This window comes from Phaethon lepturus, unplaced genomic scaffold (genome assembly GCF_000687285.1).
Source record: "Phaethon lepturus isolate BGI_N335 unplaced genomic scaffold, ASM68728v1 scaffold15679, whole genome shotgun sequence".
In the NCBI taxonomy this organism is placed as follows: Eukaryota; Metazoa; Chordata; class Aves; order Phaethontiformes; family Phaethontidae; genus Phaethon; species Phaethon lepturus.
This window is the reverse complement of record NW_010566689.1, coordinates 149093-168269: the sequence shown is the minus strand read 5'-3', so window position 1 is coordinate 168269 and position 19177 is coordinate 149093. Positions and strand designations below refer to the sequence as shown.

Here is a 19177-nt window from a genome sequence, read left to right as displayed (position 1 = left end):
ACTACTATTGATGATCAATTCTTTTTCCAAGTGAGAAAGTAGAAAAAAATAACTTCTAAAACTGAAGAAGTTGGAGGGGTAGGTAGGAATCTGTTATAATTACTACATTTTTATAACACAAATTACTGTTAACTTTTTTCCGCCAACAATAGATAAAGTACAGTAGATTTCCTCTCTTGCATATTAAAATTACAGGGATATTTCTGAAAATGTTGAATAAGCAGACACAAAACTTGAAAACTAGCATGCAGAATGCCCATAACCCATATAAAAAGCAGTAGACACATCGTAACATATTTTGAAACAGAGAAAACCAGAAAACTTTTCAGCAGAGTACAGAGAATCAGGACCACAAATGCTTCCAAAGCTTCCAGGTACAGATCGGCAGGAGTCTAGAGCAGCATCTGACAGCATCTCTTCGCAGCACCATAAACATACTGCTTCTGAGAAGCCTATACTGAATATTTACTTGCTATTTGACAGATAATACCATTCAAACTTTAGGCACAAGTGCACTTGTACTATATACACAATATACAGATAGAGTCATTTTCTCTGCCTTCCCATGATGGGGGTGGGGGGCGGGGAGTTGTCATGAAGAAGTTCAAGACAAAGAGGGAAAAAAAAAAAAAAGATTTTCATGACTCTGCTAATAAATTTGCCGCTCTAATGAGGTAACTCACTAAAACTGGGAAAAAACATTTACTGGGAAACTGACAGATGCCTCGTTGAACACTACACCATTAAATGCACACCAGTTCCCCCCCAAAGACAAGACATGGGAAGCTAAAGAAGAACATCTGGAAAACTATTTCATTTTTAGTTAAAAGGCTAAGGAAAACAAATTGTCACACAGTAGGATGGAGGATGGAAGGCTTTCTGTTGTCCTATCCATCTATTTTTTCCTCCTTAATCTTTGTAACCACAGCCCTTTTTAATATCAAAACAAATTCCTCTTTCCACTAGTGTGTAGAGCTTTCAAACAGTGAACTCTATTGAGCAGTTTTTTTCAGACAATTGTGAAAAGGTTTTGGCTTCTTTAAATATACACAAACTCAGATTTTCCAATTACTAACCTTTGGCAGTCAAAAAATAATCACAAACATGATGATTTACTCCTTAACTTTTCACTCTCTAATATACTTTTCTTTTAATACTTGCTTCTTTAGTCTTCTATTTGTGACCAAAATTTTACATTAAAATAGAGACTTGTCTCCCACTACATCCCATGCTTTTGATGGTCATAACAGGATTGGAAGTCATGTAAGGCTTGCTATTTCAGAAAAATATTGGCACAGTAGCAGTAAAAAAAATGAACAAATGTACTATACAGCTGCAAACCTAAATAATTTTAGCGTCAAAGTAAGACTTGAAGTGAAATGATCTTTCATTTCTTGTAGTAGAACTAATTAGTTCCTACCACAATTTTAGTCCTTTGTACTGCAAACTGTTACATACATAGTTATCTTTAAATGTTCTTCATTTCATTCTGTGCAATTATTTGTATGTTTTGTGGACAGTGACAAGATTAGGGTGTTCACTTCCAATTTTTTTTTCTTAAAATTACGATAGTCTTAAGACTTATTAAACACTCATAATTTAAAAATACCAGCCAAGTATTGTGCAAAATTAAATTACATTCTACATTTAAAACCAGAATTTAAATTGAAGATTATTTAAATTATTATTTTTTCAGGTGTACAAAAATGCAAGGGAAGGATCACCCCAAAGACAGGCTTCCTAAAACACTAGCATCAGCTTGAAATGAACTTGTTTTTAAAACATCTTTATATTACTCCCAGCTACTATACGATGTCCATTAATATTTGCTGTAATTTAAAAAAATGCTTTTGCTACATAGTTCACACAGATTTTCTAATAAAACTATTTTATGCACACTTTAGTTAAAAAGAGAGAGAAGAGAGTGTGTTTCAGCTTATCTAAGTACAGAAAACAGAGAAATCTGTAATGTTCCTCTGTAGGTCAATATACTAAACGAGTCATACATACAGGCTAAAAATGACTACTCTTTACAACAAGCACTGCAATGCTGTGAGAGGTTGAACATTATCTTTTTTGTACTGCTTTCTATTCGAAGATGAGACGTGTGGTTCAGCACTAACCCATGGAGCAGTCCTGACCTGCGTGATGTTTCACCGACCTCCCACAACTCCTCTGAGCGGGACACGTATGATGGGGCAGGCAGCGTGCCTTGGGCCGGCGAGCGCCTGCGCGAGCCGTTAAATGCTCCATACCCGATTCTCTGAGAGTCAATGTTCGATCAAGGTGTCACTTTATCATGTCTAGGACTTCAACGAATAGTTGCAAATTGCAAGATTCAAAATTTACGCCTTTTTAACTTCAACCTGTTTACTGTTTTTCTTCCTTTTCACTGAATTCCAGATACTATCCATTTCCAAAGATCTGAGTTTCCATTTTGAAGCATATTACTTGGTAGTTTTAGTCTTCCTCAGGTGTAAAAAGTAAGCCTAATAAATCTAGGAAATAAATCCTGTCTCCTTATTCTCTTCTTCAACATCATAAACCTTGCGATTTTTCTAATTTTTTCCTACTTTTATGTGACAGTATCACACCATTTCTTAGACACTGGCTGCTTCCTCCATGAGTTTAGAAAATCACTGGGCCTATAATCATAGGCCTTTACCTATCCTTCTCAGAAACGGAGACATCAGTCCTTTATTACAGGAAAACATTCCAGCAAAATGAAGGATATGATCAATTCCTTTATATAAAGCTAGGCCCATCTATCTTTTTTCTCTTCAGTCCCCTTTGATTTTCATTCAGAAGACTGAACCATTTCTGGGTAGATAGCATTTATGCAAGCTTCAGGTATGTCCACACTGAAGAGGATGGCATGAACACCTTTAGATTTCCCCATACAGTCAGTGAGATTACTATTGACCCATACCATAAATTTATTAACAATAATCACCGTAAGCGCTTAGGCACAGGTATCAGCAGGATGATACTCACAGACCACACAAACTAAGAGACTCTACAGGTCAGAAAATCAGCTTATTAAGGTGCAAAGTATATTAGGCTCTATTCTTGGGTTCTTATCTTTCTCATTTTTAGAGATTTTTCCTTTAAGGCCTTTCAAAGTAATTCAGGCACATCTCACCTAATGTGCACCAAGAGGAGGCCCAATAGAATGATTTCAGGGTTTTTTTTTGTTGTTGTTCAAAAAGGTATTAATGATGATTTAAACTGGTGCGTCAGAGTATAACCCTTAACATCACAGGTCAACTCCACTGCAATCCGAGGGTCATCTTCCAGTTATACAGAAGGATCTTCCTCATCTTGGTTTAAAACTTTCTTTAGAAAACCAGTCAAGTCACAATTCATGAGGGAGAGAGATCATGAAAAGTCAGACCTCTCAAACCAAGTAACAAGTTTCTGAATTAATCAAAGTTCATTACTTCATTAATTAATTCAGTTCACATGGAAGAGACAGCTTCGCTGCAAAACTAACAGTACTGAAAACAAGCATAGAAGGCAGCAGTGAAGAGACACCTTTGCTTAAGAAACGAAAGTAAAAACCAGAAATTGCAAAGTAAAAATATATGTACGCAAAAGCAAGGGGTGCATCTTTACTGAAAGCTAAGGAAGAAAACAGGACCAAAGAAAATACTGTTCTTTTTCCCAGTTATACATGGCCTGGTCATGTATAGTGAGGTACACTTAAATTAAGAACATTACTGCCAGTCACACACACTGGGAGCACAGGCTCAGGAATGGAAATGTACTGGCTCAACTTATCTCAAGAGAGTATTTGCTTTTTACTGAAGATTCAGAATTTTGAAGATAAAAAATATATTCAGTTCACCACAGGTTATTAAGGTCTCTGCTATATTTGATTTGAAGTTGTAAAAATACTGTCCTCTTTCCTCTAAACAAAAATTACAGTTTAATATAACCAGACCAGACAAACCTGCTCATTATGTGAAAAAGAGTATTTCTTCCTAAATCCATGCTGTTGGGAAAGGTATTGTCCAACAAACTAAAAGAATGCAACAGTAAACTTAACACATTTACACACAAAACACATTAATAGTAAATGTCTTCGGTAAGTCTAGTTCAGAATAATCCTTAGCAGCAGTAGAAAAACATTTTTAACACTTCAGTGTGACATCTACATTGGGATTGCCAGTGAAGAACACCAGTAGTAGCAAACTGAAAGAAACCAAAAGGAAAAACAAACTTGACTGCTTTGGATACTGCAGAAAAGTCAAAAAATAGAGTTAGCTGGAATGGAAAGAAACACCTAGACCTTGGTTCATGAATATATTCAAGCTATTTCTGTATAAGTCCAAAAAAGCAATGACAAAAGACATTAAATAGACCTTATTTAATATTTATTATTTAATATTTTTCTCCTATTATAACTTTTGAATAGGCTAAAGCAAATGGCCTTTTAATAAATAAATTTATTCATTTATGCACTTGTAATATTAAAATTAAAAAAGCTTTTCCTGTTCCAGGATGAATGATATTCAATCACAGTGAGTAAACAATAAAAATGTCTGTAGTTCATACCAACTGCTTCTGCTGTTATCTAAACATATCCATGCACACACTCCTTGAGCATGTGGATGGCAAAAATCTTCTCAGATTCTGTCGTGATAGCTTTAAGTTACCAACCATGCCACAGACAATAAACTAAGAGCTACAATATGAAAAAAGTATAAACCCCAAGATACAACAGCCTCAGTGTGGCCTTTAAATACCGCATTAGATTAATCCACTGAGTTTATATACCAATTTGAAGAAACAACCAGTAACTGAGTCTTGTTAACGGAAATAGTTTTTAAAACAAATATAAACCAGAAAAGAAATGTTCAGATATACAGTCTGGAGACTGCTGAGCTCGCATCCTGTACTTGCTACTGAAGATGCTTCATGTATCAGGAACGAGAAAGATGGCTTCCTTTGTTCCAAATACAAAAGAAATATATTCTGATGGCGATTATCCAGAATTTTTCTCTCTTCTGTGCCAACGTTCAAAATCAAATTTAAGCTAGCGCAAATGTCGCCAGTGCCCCTCGAGAAATGGTTACGCCATATGAGGACTGTACGGCAATTTCCAGTAAATGCCTGAATATAGTTGTAAGCTGTATTCCTTTACTGCTGTCATCTCATCCCAGCCACCCTTCCTGCTGATTCCATCACAGAGTTCTCACAGTTTCAGACACCCCAACACCACTTGCCTCTTTGGCTCCCAGTCTCTTAAGACTTTATCTTGGATTTTGTGCCTGCTCAATGGCATGGCTCAAACTCCCTGGATGCTTTCTAAATGATTCTGCATGCTTTGTACTTGTTTTAATTGACTTCACTCCTTTGATCCTTAATGTTAGCAGCTTTATCCTATCTAAAAAACTGAGACATCTAACCAGCCATTATTTCTGCTCAACCTTTCACATTTCTTTCGTTCTGCTACCCATCTTCAGCCACCCTTGCCTTTGAAGCCACTGGGCAAAAGTTCTGGGGACGACAAAACTGACATCCTTTTTCTGAAACTTCCCTCCCGCTCTATGTTCTCTCACTTGCAAAACTGAAAATAACTCTCAGCCGCTCTTGAAGTCAACATGCCTGAAGACAATTTTATTAACATTTTAATTTTAAATTTTTACTTTTCCTCTCTCATCTACTAAACTTTGAGTTTTGAGGACAGAAGTGAAGTTTGATTTAATCTTTGTTGTCTTTCCCTCATTTTGCCTATTTCAATCCTATCACTCTCATTAGTGCCGTTTCCTGCAAAAACTGCTATCATGTAACCAAAGGCAAGCCTAATTCTGTATCTCAGGTAATAGATACAAGATTATATTAAATGGTATTACTTTACTTTATTTTTCTGGGCTGCTGTTACGTAGATATTTTCAAATTACACTAGGGATGCCTGAAGGATACAAGTCAAGCATCTTTTCTAATGTAGAAAAAAAAAAAGTGACTCAATGTTTTCAAGGCAAACAAATTCTTCAGACTTTTTTTTTTGTGGCTGTGTATTGCAGCATATTTGCGCCATTATTGTTCCATGGGATATGGGTCTGCTTTTTGTTTACATAACCTGTTTCGCGCCAGGCACGGCGCGAGAGCTGTATGGGTAGGAAGAGGGAGGTCAACCAGCACATGCACTTAAGCGGCACACCGTTCTGCTGCTAAGAATAGCAGGAATAGAAATTCTTCACTGGCACCATCTATAAGCAGAGCTGATTAAATCTGTGCAAATGTCACTACATTACAGCTTGATTTCTATTTTTCTAAAATCTCTGGTACCTCTCTGGTCATTCAGGTTCTACCATATTTTGATTCCTTCAAACTTTATTAAAACTGCGCACTAAAAGAAGGACACATTACACTATAGATTAGTGTTATAAAAACCTGCAGCATTTATGAACAAGTGTCAAACAGAACTCTGAAATGAACCAGAAATTAAAGGAGTATTAATATCAAACACTAAGAGTTGCAACGTTAGTAAACTTCATTACAAATCCTAAGAAAAAAAGTTACATATGAATGCTACCTGAAGATTAGCTGCCATGAGGTAGAAATAAAACCGCTGCGAAAAGCAGGCAGTAACATAGAATGTTACCCATTAATAATAAAATGTATTGGTAAAATATATAAAGAAGCCAGCAGTCTGATTAGCAAGGAATTTCTATGCGACAAAAGATCTGCCCAGGTTTCATCACCTGTCCCACAAATGAATAAATACTGCAAATATTTCCTTTTATGGAGAAAGAACTCTAGCAACAACACAGGTTCTGAACACATTTACCAAAACTGAAATAAGAGATGGTACTGTTCTTATGAATCCTGTAAAGTAACTATCAGAAACATCTCACTAAAGAGACGTCTCACTAGTCTGCTGTCATAGCAACACTAAAAAACCCTTGAAATATTAGAAAAACATCTGAATAAAATAAATGGGCTATAAAATGAAAGGGTATCACAGTGGAACACGCAAACTGAATTTCAAAAAGCTACATGCAAAAGACATTACTTGTAAGCAGCTTTTTCATCTTGTTCATCAAATATTCTTCAAAAAAATTTAAGCGCTACTTTGCTTTTACAATCCGCTGCTGTTTTTTTAGTTGCTGTTTCTTAATCCGTTGATCAAAATCCCTTTTGAAGAATACTTTAATCTCACATCAAGTAATGACATTTCTATTTTCCTACATTTTCGCCTGCTTTGCCACCAAGTAAACACAAGTACACATGCCTGGATTTTGCATCTTTTCAAAACGTACAGGGACTGTATTAAATATGCTTTCAGAATGAGAATACGTACAAGTATCCAAAGGGACAGTACTTGTCACATACAATGGGTTTGCACTTCTTAGGCCGCGGTCGGCACTGACAGATCTCACAGTTGTGGACGTCAGTCTGGAAGCCGAAGGAACAGTCCAAGGAACAGCCCGAAATGAGGCCGGTGCACAGCTCCTCCCCTGCGAAGGACACATGCAGGTTATCGTAAGGTGAACACTGTTTCTACCAGACAAACGCATCTTTAGCAGACTAAATCTTCTGTTCCTTTTTACTTCGTAACTTTTGAAGTGCTGGTAAGCCTTACCTTCAGACTGTCCTAGTTTTAAAACATTCAACAGAATTCTCCAGTAATGACCCAAACCGTATCAGCAGACACTGCAGGATGCCTTCAGTTCCAGTCAAGAACTCGGGCAGTACTACCTAGTACCCTAAACTAACACGATTTTGTGAATAGATGCACAGCCAAAGGAGTCGATCATCCGTGACGCTGTTGGCCTTCAATAAAACATTTAAAATAAGGTATACTTTCAACACATTACATGAGTGTAATAGGTTTCTGTTCAATATAGAGCATCTTTATTTCTCTATTTATTTTTAATTTATTAAAGTTAATAAATCAAATATTTTATTTATTTTAAATAGATGTATTTATTTTAAGTAGAACCGAAAGGCTGGGATATATTAACAACGGTTATTCCTTATGCTGTTTGCTGTCAACTGTTTGGTGATGAAGACCTGCTTTTTAAAAATATAACTGTAATACCTAAGATGTGATCTAAGCTTAGAAATGCTAGACTAGAAGACCCGTCTCCTGAAGTCTCTAACATGTTTTATCAGTCTCTTGTGGCGTTAAGGGAGATGCTGGATTGTTGGCATCTCAATTTCTCCAGTACAGAGATTAATAATGGTCATTATATTCACTCTCATTGGAACGTACTATTTTGAGATGATCAGTTTCTTTTTGTTCTTCTTGAAAAGAAGTGCCAGAAAAAACACTCTTAACATACTCTGGGATACAAAATTCATGTACTGGTTGCAGAGGTGAGAGGAAACAGAAAATAATGATTTTTGTTACACTAGGGATGCAAAACACAGGAAAAAAAAATGACCATTATTACAATAGCCAATGTAAATCAAAATAGAAAAAGAGGGAAATGTAACTGAGATTCTTCAAGAGCAGACTATGATGGGTGATATCCAAAGGATCAATTTTCAGAGTAATATTCAAAGGACAGCTAATCTCCAGTACAAACATCCACACCACTACAAAATGGTCCTTATACAGAGGGCAGCTGCAGCATGCTCCTCCAGATGTGCTCCTTACTCGAGCTCTGAAGATTGCTTTCCTTTAGGGATATAAACATTTAGGGATGGGGTTTTCCAAAGAGGAGATCAGCACATTGGCTCATTCTGTTCCTTACACTGCTTCTACGCATCTGAAATGCAAAGGTAATTCTGCAAGTCTCTAACATGGTAATACATGTTAAACAGAAGGAATCTTTACTTTACTTAAATGCTTTGTCTTCTGTTTTTGTGATGTTGCATTGAAGTGCAAAATATAACATAACTCACTCACAAAGGCAATGGGTAGACTTAACCAGATGTGGTTAAGCTAAGAGTTTCCTTCCTATCTATTCTGCCAGGTTAATGCTCATTTTGTAAAGAAGTCCTGTTTCTTAGTACCCCAGAGTGAGACTGAAGCCTCACAGAAAACTGGCAAATTCACTGCCTACTTCTCTGTGGTGGAATTTGGGCATAGAAGTGCCACGCAGCCCAAGAGCCTTATTAAACTGAGAATTGTTGTTTGGGGTAAGTAGGACGAAGACCATCACCGGGTTCATGGCTCCTACTTCTCCACTTTTATGCAAATTTGGTGTCTGAAGCTAAAAGGGTGCAAGTTTATTTGTCATTCAGAATACAGAAGAAGAAATGCAGAACCTTTCACATCTGGTTCTAGAGGTTGCCTCTGTCAGCACAGTACCAATGCTGCAGTATTTAAACATTTACTCTCTGTCAGATCTAACCTTTGAGGGCAACTGTAACCCCAAACAGATGTTTGCTTTACTCAGACACACATATACAAAGATCTTAATGGATTCTTACGAGTTTTGGAAGGATAGAGTTCAGGCTGATCTACCAAGAATACCAGATCTTTCTAACATGTAGCTGCTCTAGTTGATTTAAAAACACTACAATGCAGAGGAAATTCAGATACTCTTTGGTAAATGGTGTACATGTAATGCAAAAAGAAAGACATTCCTTGAAGCAAGTTAAAATAATGAAAAATTTTGCTTTTTAAGCAGCTTTTACAGTAGGATGTTTGTACAAAATTATTCCCTGACAGAATATAGTGATAATAAAATTAACTAAACTTTACATTATGCATGACTTTATAAGGTAGTCATGATTTTTAAAGTTAGGCTTGAACTTTATGAAGAATGTATGGAAAAGTACACATACACTGGACTATCTCCAAGAAGAATGAAGCTCAGTTATGACCTTTGATATGGTGTAAGTTATGATATCTCCTGCTGATGCTCAGAACTGATCAGTGAATAATCCTGGAATTGCACAGGTTGGATTGATCAGAACCATTCATTTTCTGAAGTGCGCTTTGTCACAGAGATGAAGTATTTAGGTGGCTGTCCGTAAACATCAGGCTCATAGAAGACATGTCAAGGAGCAAGAAGGTACAAATGCAAATGGATGGAAGAAATGAATAAGCATCTTAAAATGAAAGGAAAAGCTGGAAATAAAAATTTTAAAAACCTAAAAGAATAGAAACGAGAACAACATTTTTGAGTTGGGATATTTCTTGTCTCCAGATTGTGTTACAGACAGCTATCAAAGTGCGACACCTTGGTTTAAGTAGGTCGTTACAGAAGATGGCAAAATAGCGATTCCTCAAAACCCCACAGCCAAGTATGTTTTTGTTTTCAATCTTCCATTCTGTTCTGATTACTTTGATTTGGTTAGTGAAACTGCTTTTCAGAGATGCAAAGCAAGTTTTTTTACGTGTAAAGTTAACATACCTTATTAAAAGGGTCAAGGTATCTAGGACAGTGCTGTACAAAGAGGAAGACAGTGTCTCATCCCAAGTAGCTTATGATGTTAAATATACTTAAAACTCAAATAGTCAGCTGACATTAACCAGAAGGCCCCGTCTCAAGGCAATGTCTTCCCTGCTTAATCCTATACACAGTGAGTTGCAAAGTGAGAATTCTTTTGAGGATAAGTGGCCAAGAAAGGAAAGCTCTTCAGAGCCTTGGGATGGATGACTAACCATGGAATGGACACCAAAGAGGATACAAAGTAACATCAAAATTCTGGCTCTATCAAACGTACAGTGAAAGTTTGCTGAAGTCAGTACAGATCACTGTTCATATCTGAACTTACTAGTGTTATTTCAATGCTATACGAGGACGTCAGGATAATCTACACAGACCTCTCCTGCCAGAGTCTTTCTAATAAGATGCTGAAAACAATGCCTTTTGACAAGATGATTATGACTAAAGTTAACATGTTATACTGAGAGTATGATATTACAAGCTGTGGAAATAGCTTTTAAATAGTTTTTGAAAAACATTCTCTATGAAGAAATTTAGTGTCATGAAAATCAGAAACTGAATTCTGATCTGCTTTCTGACATCACATCTAACCATCTAAATTTCTTCTACTGAGACATTATTAAAAACATGACAATTACAGGCAGTCTCAAACTGAAGTACCATCTGGTACACATACACATTTTGTCTGCTGCACAGGTCTGTTGAAAACCCTAGTCCACTGTTTTAAACTGAGCATTTTTTTCAGAAAACAGTGAACCATCAATTTTACAGAGCAACGTGTAGCTAAGAGAAAAAAAAGAAAAAGATTGCAAGCCTAAAGATTCAAATGTGAATCAAAATCAGTGTATGCGATTGTCATCCTGGCAAAGTCTCTATAGCTTTAGCTATAGCTTTAAATTAATCATTAATGAAATAGTCACAAGATCATTATGAAAGGATAAGAAAAAACAGATTTTCTACAAAGGTTTTGCATTTCAAGTGGCAAATACTGAAGAATAAAGAAAACTAGAATAAAGAATAAGAATATAAGAATATTCTTAATAATTAAGAATAAAGAAAACTCAATTGTAACGAACTGAGGAAATTTATTATGGCAAAATGTTAGGAAGTTACTTGTTTGGGGGCTTTTTCCACCTGTGCTCAGATAAATTTCATCAGGAACCTGAATCCCAAATCATGGAACATATTTGCAGAGAAGAGATCCAGCCCTAACTGGGCTAATAACTGCTTCAAAAGTATATCAGGGGTAATCAGACACTCTGAAAGAAGAGGACAGGAAACATTTTAAAAGCTAATGGAGAAGGAAAACTACTTTTCAGAGTTTGAGAGAACTGCATTACGCACCTGCATGTCACTGCAACTCTAACAGAATGGGATCGAGCTTCTGATCACATAGTATAAGCCACCTTTATTTCTCTAAATGATTAGTTATAATGACATCACCTAGGGAACTAAACTAATGGTTAGATAGCAGGTAGAAGACTAAAATAGAAACAAAATGATTAATAGGAAACTGACCAACCCAAGCTGTTCTCGGATTATATGATTCTAAGATAAAGGGAAGACATCTCTCATTGTGCTGCTTAGGGAAATTTCTGTCTGGAGAGTAGATTTCTTCTACATGAGTAGTAGAAATATGTTCATTAATTTTTCTTATAAAACACGAGAAGTCAATGACGTAATGTCAATACAGAAAACAATCCCTTCTACTGAAGGTTACAGAAGGCTTAGGGGGATAAAATAGTAATAGTGCAGTAAAATGTAATATTGAAAATGTGCCACCCATAGGGCATAAATAAGAATTTGTGCTACAAGCTGAGAGTTCAGGCCTAGGATATTGGTTGATTTCAGAATGATACCTAGGTGCTGCGACTTTAGAAAAAGATTAATGTGCTCCTGAATGTCTCAGGCTAATATAACTATCGTTACCACAAATACTTAGTTTTTAATGTGAGGACAGACACTAGCTGAAATACCACATAAAATTCTGGAAGAATTTCAACCGAAGTACAGCGGAAGGCTAGGACAATAATCATGGAAGGGCTGTTTGTCCTCAACCAACGATGCCAGAGAAGGCTCTGGGGAGACCTTGTCGCAGCTTTCCAGTGCTTAAAGGAAGCTTATAAGAAAGATGGTGACAGACTTTTTAGCAGGGCCTGTTGCAATAGGACAAGAGGTAACAGTTTTAATATAAAAGAGGGTAGACTTCAAATAGATATAAAGAAGACATTTTTCACAATGAGGATGGTGAATCACTGGCACAGGTTGCCTAGAGAGGTGGTAGATGCCCTATCCCTGGAAACATTCCAGGTCAGGTTGGATGGGGCTCTGAGCAACCGGATCTAGTTGAAGATGTCCCTGCTTATTGCAGGGGGGTTGGACTAGATGACCTTTAAAGGTCCCTTCCAACCCAAAGTTTCTATGATTGTGTTATTGTCAAAATAGCCTCCTGCTAAGAAGGAACACTCACTTGAGCGCAAACATGCACCAAACACTTAGAGCAGTGTATCCAGCCCACACAACACTATGAAGTTTTCTTCATGTGCAACCATGACTGCAAAAGCAGCAGCAAAGTCAGCTACCAACAGGTCCACATTTCTAGTGACAGTTGTCACTAGACCTCGCTATACTGGCAAAAGCTATTGCTTATAGACTGACCCCTCTAAACACTGTAGTTCTAACGAACACTTTGTTTTGTATTTTGCAACAACTTAACACATTATATACTGATAACGGATTCATTTGGATCCATTTAATAAGATGCTGTTGGAAAAAAACAAGCAAAAAGGGAACAAACAGTTGAAGATGAATTAAGTCGTCTGAAACACATTTGTGATTTATTAATGACCAAAAATTAGCACCAAGGTTTTTAAGGCTGGTCACCCATTGTCCATCAACTCCTTTTAAATATAGTGGTTTCTTTCTCCCCTTTTCTTCACCAACTCACAAACAGCTTCATACAGACAGACTGTAATAAAACAATTATTAAAATTTCCAAAGAACATGATACTGCTTAAGAGGAATCTGTCTGGGATATAGGGGATGGGACAAGACCCTCTGAAGAAGAAAGTCTTGTCTTAAGAAAAGATGATTACCAAGATATGGTGAGGCTCTACACAGCACACTGCACACAATCTGGTGTTTTAAAACTCTTCTCCACTACATATCTTATTCTCAACACAAACATCAACTCTTATTTTAAAAGGTTGTCGGATCCCTCTAAGAATGAGTTACTGGCTGCTAAAGGAAAGAAAGATATGTACCAAAACCAGCATGTAAGACAATTGATATACCAATGTGACCTACTGTAGTCCAGGGCCCACCCTGCAAACAAGACAACAACAAAATTCTGACCCAGGATATGCAATGTTAGCAATCTTTGCATTTGTAAGGATTTACTCAGCAGTCAGATATTTCAGATACAACGCAATCTCTTATTCTCAGGTATGGTATCTCAGAGGCAACGTATCTCAAAAGGAATCACAGTCTTTGGCCTAAATTCAAACCATCAGATGCATGATTTATTCCTGATTTCAGAGTGCTCACATCCCCATCTTGCATGAACCTATGAATATTTGGAGTGTTATAAAATATTGCTCACAAATCAAACTGAAAAGTAAGCAAAATTCAATCGCATGAATTGCATATTTAGGTCTAAAAAAGGTTTTCTGTTTGAACTTCTAATAGCTTGATTGTAATTCCAGCTAACTTGTATTTAAAAAAAAAGTCTCAATTTCCTTCTTCTAGCATATGTATGGCACATAACTGGGATATGGCTCTTAAACTGGGATATTTATGTTTCTCCAATTATTATTTTACATATGGACACATTGACAATTGTACTGTAAAGAATGAAAGTCATCTTAGTCTAAAAACTTTTGAAAATGCATTCTAGAGATGCATAGCCTTGAAATACTTTTAGTTTTCAATCCTCTAATTCATGGATAAAAAAATAACTGCCAGAGAATATTAATAGATACTTGACAAGAATTATGTCAGTACTTCAACTTGGTTTAGGCCGGTGTCCATTTTTTGAAAATTTGTGGTTGCTACACAAAGCTAGCTACATACCTTTACCATCATTATTTTCTTGACGCTGAGGCTAGATCATATCAGGAGAACTGTTTCACAGTACCTTTATAATTAAGCACTCCTCAGCCGTCCTCTCGGTGTGGATTGCTACTGCTGGTTAATCTTCAGGGGTGGGGATCTGGGGAGGCAAATTTATGAAGGAGAAAACTAGGTTACTTATCAGTAACTGGAATTCTCTGAATATATTGCCTCCACAGATCCACACTAACCCTCCCTCCTTTCGTTAGAATTAACTCACGATTCACAATAGCTGTGTAAAAATGAAGGGACTGGGCACTGTGATGCTAGAAAACCCTGTTTAAAAAAAATAATCTCATGAGTCCGTTGAGGCAAATTACCTGCTTGGATACTTGCTCTAAACAGCTAGGATTCACATACAACACATGACTTCATGAAAATGGATTTGTAGCAGTGATATCTCAAAGGTGGAATTACTAGGAAATGATCAAGCTTCCACAAACCTTTTTTTTTTCCCCTACAAGGCAAGACAAGTGAAGTTCTTATTTTACATTAGTAAAACCAATATATTGTTGTAATCTTCAGAGATACCCGCCAAAGACTTTTCTTCTAGTGAAAAGACAGATAATATTTATTTGGCATGAGTAGTTAGTTCATCATAATTCCATTCTCTTCAGGGAGCACTTCCACTATCTTCCACATGTGTACTTAGAGTTAGTATTTCTATTCTACTTAGAATATGTACTTTTTTCTGATCTAAGCCTTAAAATTTTAAGAAACATGATTCATCCCCAATTTTCCATGGCTGTATTTCATTAGCTAAGGTGTAATATATAATAGCTATTCCCTTTCACGTCACTGCAGAAGGATAATAAAACATCCTGTTTCTGCCATGCCTACAAAATTATTCAAAACTCCAAGACGGCTCTCCTTGGACTAAGGGAGACTACTTGGACTGTCTTTGGTTTTCTAATTTTTTTTCTGTGGAATTTATTGCTAAATCAAGGTAACAATGGGAGATAATTGTTACTAAAACACAAAAGTGTTACATAATTTATTTTACTTTACTATTTCCAGGAATTCTGCATTGTCTGAAGTGTACATTTTGCGTGATTAGCGTGCGTGTGATTATTTGTCCCACTTTAGTTTGATATTAAAATAAACATAAAATATGTTAATTCAAAATGGACAAAATTAAAACTAAGGGAGTTCTGAAGTGTTCAGAACTCATCCGTGAATATTGATTACTTACAGAAATAAAGGAATGAAATATTCAAATTTTGTCTAGGAAAAGTGCAATATTAGGAAAACCCACCCCAAACTCTAACTACTAAATGATTAACACACAGAAAAGAGGAGTTGAGATGTATTCTCCCTTTGTAATCCCTGCAAAGTTTTTCTTGGGCTTTTCCCATCATCCCTCCACACACATTTTCAGAGCATTAACCACTGCTATTTATAGACAGTCCATAGATGCTCCTACCTAACTTTTCTCAAATCTTCAAATCCTGCCTTTGAATGGCTACACCACTAAACCAAGTCCCACACTGCCAACCCCGAATTCCACCTTGGAATTCCATTCGCTTCATGAGCTATAAAGGGAGAGGGTGTGACTCGCCAGAATATTGAAGTCCATGCTGCAGGTGTCTGCCAGTATAGAGTGAATGATAGTACCTCCTTTTTAACTCCCTGGTAGAACACATTTTCTTCTCATTTAAGGAAGAGGTATCAACACTCTTCCAAAAATATTTCTGTATCTATATAGGCTGTGTTTGTGTGAAAGGCTCTATGTCTAGAGAACTGTGCAAACACATAATATACCAACATTTCTCATTTTTGAATAGTGATTTCATAGTTTGCTTTGACAGACAAAAGAGACGACGACATGTGGTGGAAGTGGACAATGGCGCACTACGACGTGCAAGGAAAATGACTTGTCTCAGCCTTCTACAATTGCATGTCTCCATAAGCAGTCCGGAATTAATGGAATTACATGATAATTGCATCTTGAAACTGCAAAGGTAAGCCTTCTAAATGAAGCAAACCATTTTTAAAATTGACAGCAATGCTTTAATTTAATTCAATATTAGTAAGATTTGAAAGGTTAAAAAAAAATACTGAAGTCATACATGCTCACAGGTATACCCCTGAACAGTACTTCACATTCAATTCATTTGGGGTAAAACGCTATGGTCTAAGTTGCAGGGGAGATCTCAAGGGCTTTTTCTTTTTCATGAATATAAAACAAGGAACAGACAAGGCCAGATGAAACACTGGCCCTCACTGCAGACTCTCACTGAGGAATGCTTCAGTGTCCAGAAGCAACTATCAGATTTTAAATCCTACGTTAGTGCAATCAGCAGGCATTACTCAATGTGCCCATTAGTCCTCTTTAGAGCAATAGGAGCCTTGCCTCACAGAGCGGCGATCGCTGGTCTTGTTTCATTCCCCTAATGTACTCCTCCTCCTAAAGACTCTGATCCGCTCCAAGTGCTCCCTATGAAAGCAAAGGCCTAGAGACTCCAAACTCAATAGCGATTGCTGCATCCTGCAAGTAACAATTTTCTTGTTATTTACTACTTTTTTTTTTTTTTTTTTTGGTAATGCATTTCATGTTTTTCCTACTGTTCTAGTTTTATTCTTGATATTTTGTAGTGGTTCGTCTTATATCCTGGATTACACTTGTCTCTTTTTAGCCTCATGTAGTGCTGCTTTGGCTTCCATACGCTCCCAGTCAGTATGATCATTCCTTCTCCCTCATGATTTGTGGTTCCATCTCTACTCACTGGAACTTCCCCCCCATATTTATCTGTGCTCACTCTTTGCTCAGTGGTAGTTTCTTCCTCCCTTCTGTTACAACTGTGGTCTGCTTTTTTAAAATTTATTTTACTTTAGTTTACAGCATGCATGATTTCACTGCATGTTGTTACAGCATGTTTTTGTATTCCCTGCAAAAATGTGAAGAAGGATAAAGGACAAAGTAAACCGCTTCTATTAAAATCGTATTCTAGAGATGTTATGATTTGCTTCTTTCTTCCTTCTCATTCTGTAGTTGGCCTTAGTCAACCTGGATAAACTTGAAACTATATTACAATAAAGCACCAAACAAGTTTCATGATATCGTACTGAGATAATTATTTTATATAAACCTGTTGTACTGACTTCTGGCTACAGGAATGTAAATTAAAGTAAATAATGAGGAACGATTTACAGCTTTACTCAACGTTCTTCCATTTTGTCATTTTGCTTTTATTTTGGTTGAAATAGACTGAAGTATAACGAATCTTCAGCAGAGATCGCTAAAAAGAAAACTGGCATAAAAGGAAACTTTATTGGAAAGAGAGTAGTAGAATTGGGATATGACGACTTCAAATGGTAATGGGGGCGTGCGGGCCTCCTTTACTCAGGCACTTTAAGTCTGACTCAGTCGAGCAGCTTAGACCAGCAAGAAACAAGTGGGTGCAGTATAAAGACAGAGATGTTCCCAAAAGTACACAGGAGTCTACCTGAGCTGAAGATAATACACATTCTCATGTTCTTAGAGAGCCAAGATGCAACTTAAACTGGTTTGGACGTGAAAATATGTGGCATCTCAAAACGCAGAGAACTAGCCAAGTACGTTTTCAGCATATTTGACATAAAACTCCTTTCTTCTCAGTGCTCACACACTCATCTGTCCAGAGCCTTGCACGCGAGAGACATTACTTGACAGAAAAATTCTATTTCTGTCATTTTGACTGATAACCACCAAGTCATGAAGACTTCCAAGCTGTTATTTTTCTTCACTTCTTTAGAAAATAAAGGTTTCCTGTCTCTGAATGACTGGGAAGATTTTTGAGCAACCTACAATTCAAGTTATTTAACTGAAAAAAAGATGACAGACAAATGAGACTATTAAGTTTGCTCTAGGCAATTTGCTACTGCAAAATGAAAGTAATCTCAAGCAAATCTGGCAAGAAAAAAATTGCCTTGAATAGGTTCTTAAGCACTATTTAATCAGAAACACTCCAAGCAAGAACAGATACTTCCTGTGATGTGGTATGTGAACGCATGCAATCTGGTACTCTAGGACAAAAGAAATGATCCTTTGGAGTGATGGGTCTCCTGTGCACCAAACTGGAGGGAAGGACTTCAAGCACAGGCAGAGATGATGAAATTTGCCGAGTATGTCCATCTTCTTGTTTGTGTCAAAATCCCCAGTCAATTTAACAACAATAGAAAAAGAAGGAAAAATCAAATTACACTGTTCAAAGCAGAACTTAGTATTTCTGATTTTGTCCTTCGGAAGGACTAAGTAAGGCATGTGTGTGATAGCTTGGATGCAATCTACAGAAAGTTGTCCTTGCCATGAATACAACTTGTAATCAAAGGTATTATTTATATATTACCACGATGACATTATTGCTTGCCATGTATTTCCTTGTTATTAAGATGTCTCGTCCTTCACCTTACGGAAATTAAAAAAAAAATGCATATTGCCCCAGAAAAAGTTGAAAGATCCAGGACAAACCCTTTTCTTTGCTCCTTAAACAAGACACCAATCCAATCCCAAAATTCTTTACTTTGTACCAATTAAGAGTTTTATTTTTACCATTTCCACTGGGGACCCCTAAAACAGTCATATTGGTTTAGAAAGTGGCTGAGAAGGGGCGGACTGAAATCAAAAGAAGAGGAACGGAGTAATACTTTAGTTGTGAAAGCCTCAGAGGCTACAAGGAAGCTGCAGAACTGCAATAGAGTTACAAAGAGAGTTTAAACTCACTCCTAGGCTG

The 19177-nt window shown here is 36.8% G+C and overlaps 1 protein-coding gene across 1 annotated transcript in view; it reads right to left on the bottom strand.

Moving 5' to 3' along the window:
* The window catches only part of CRIM1 (cysteine rich transmembrane BMP regulator 1 (chordin-like)), a 177076-nt gene that overhangs the window by 21548 nt on the left and 136351 nt on the right, over window positions 1-19177 (bottom strand). Inside the window, exon 9 of the mRNA XM_010295556.1 lies at window positions 7310-7466. Within this exon, the coding sequence (XP_010293858.1) occupies window positions 7310-7466 (157 nt within the window). The remainder of the gene's footprint in view (window positions 1-7309; window positions 7467-19177) is intronic.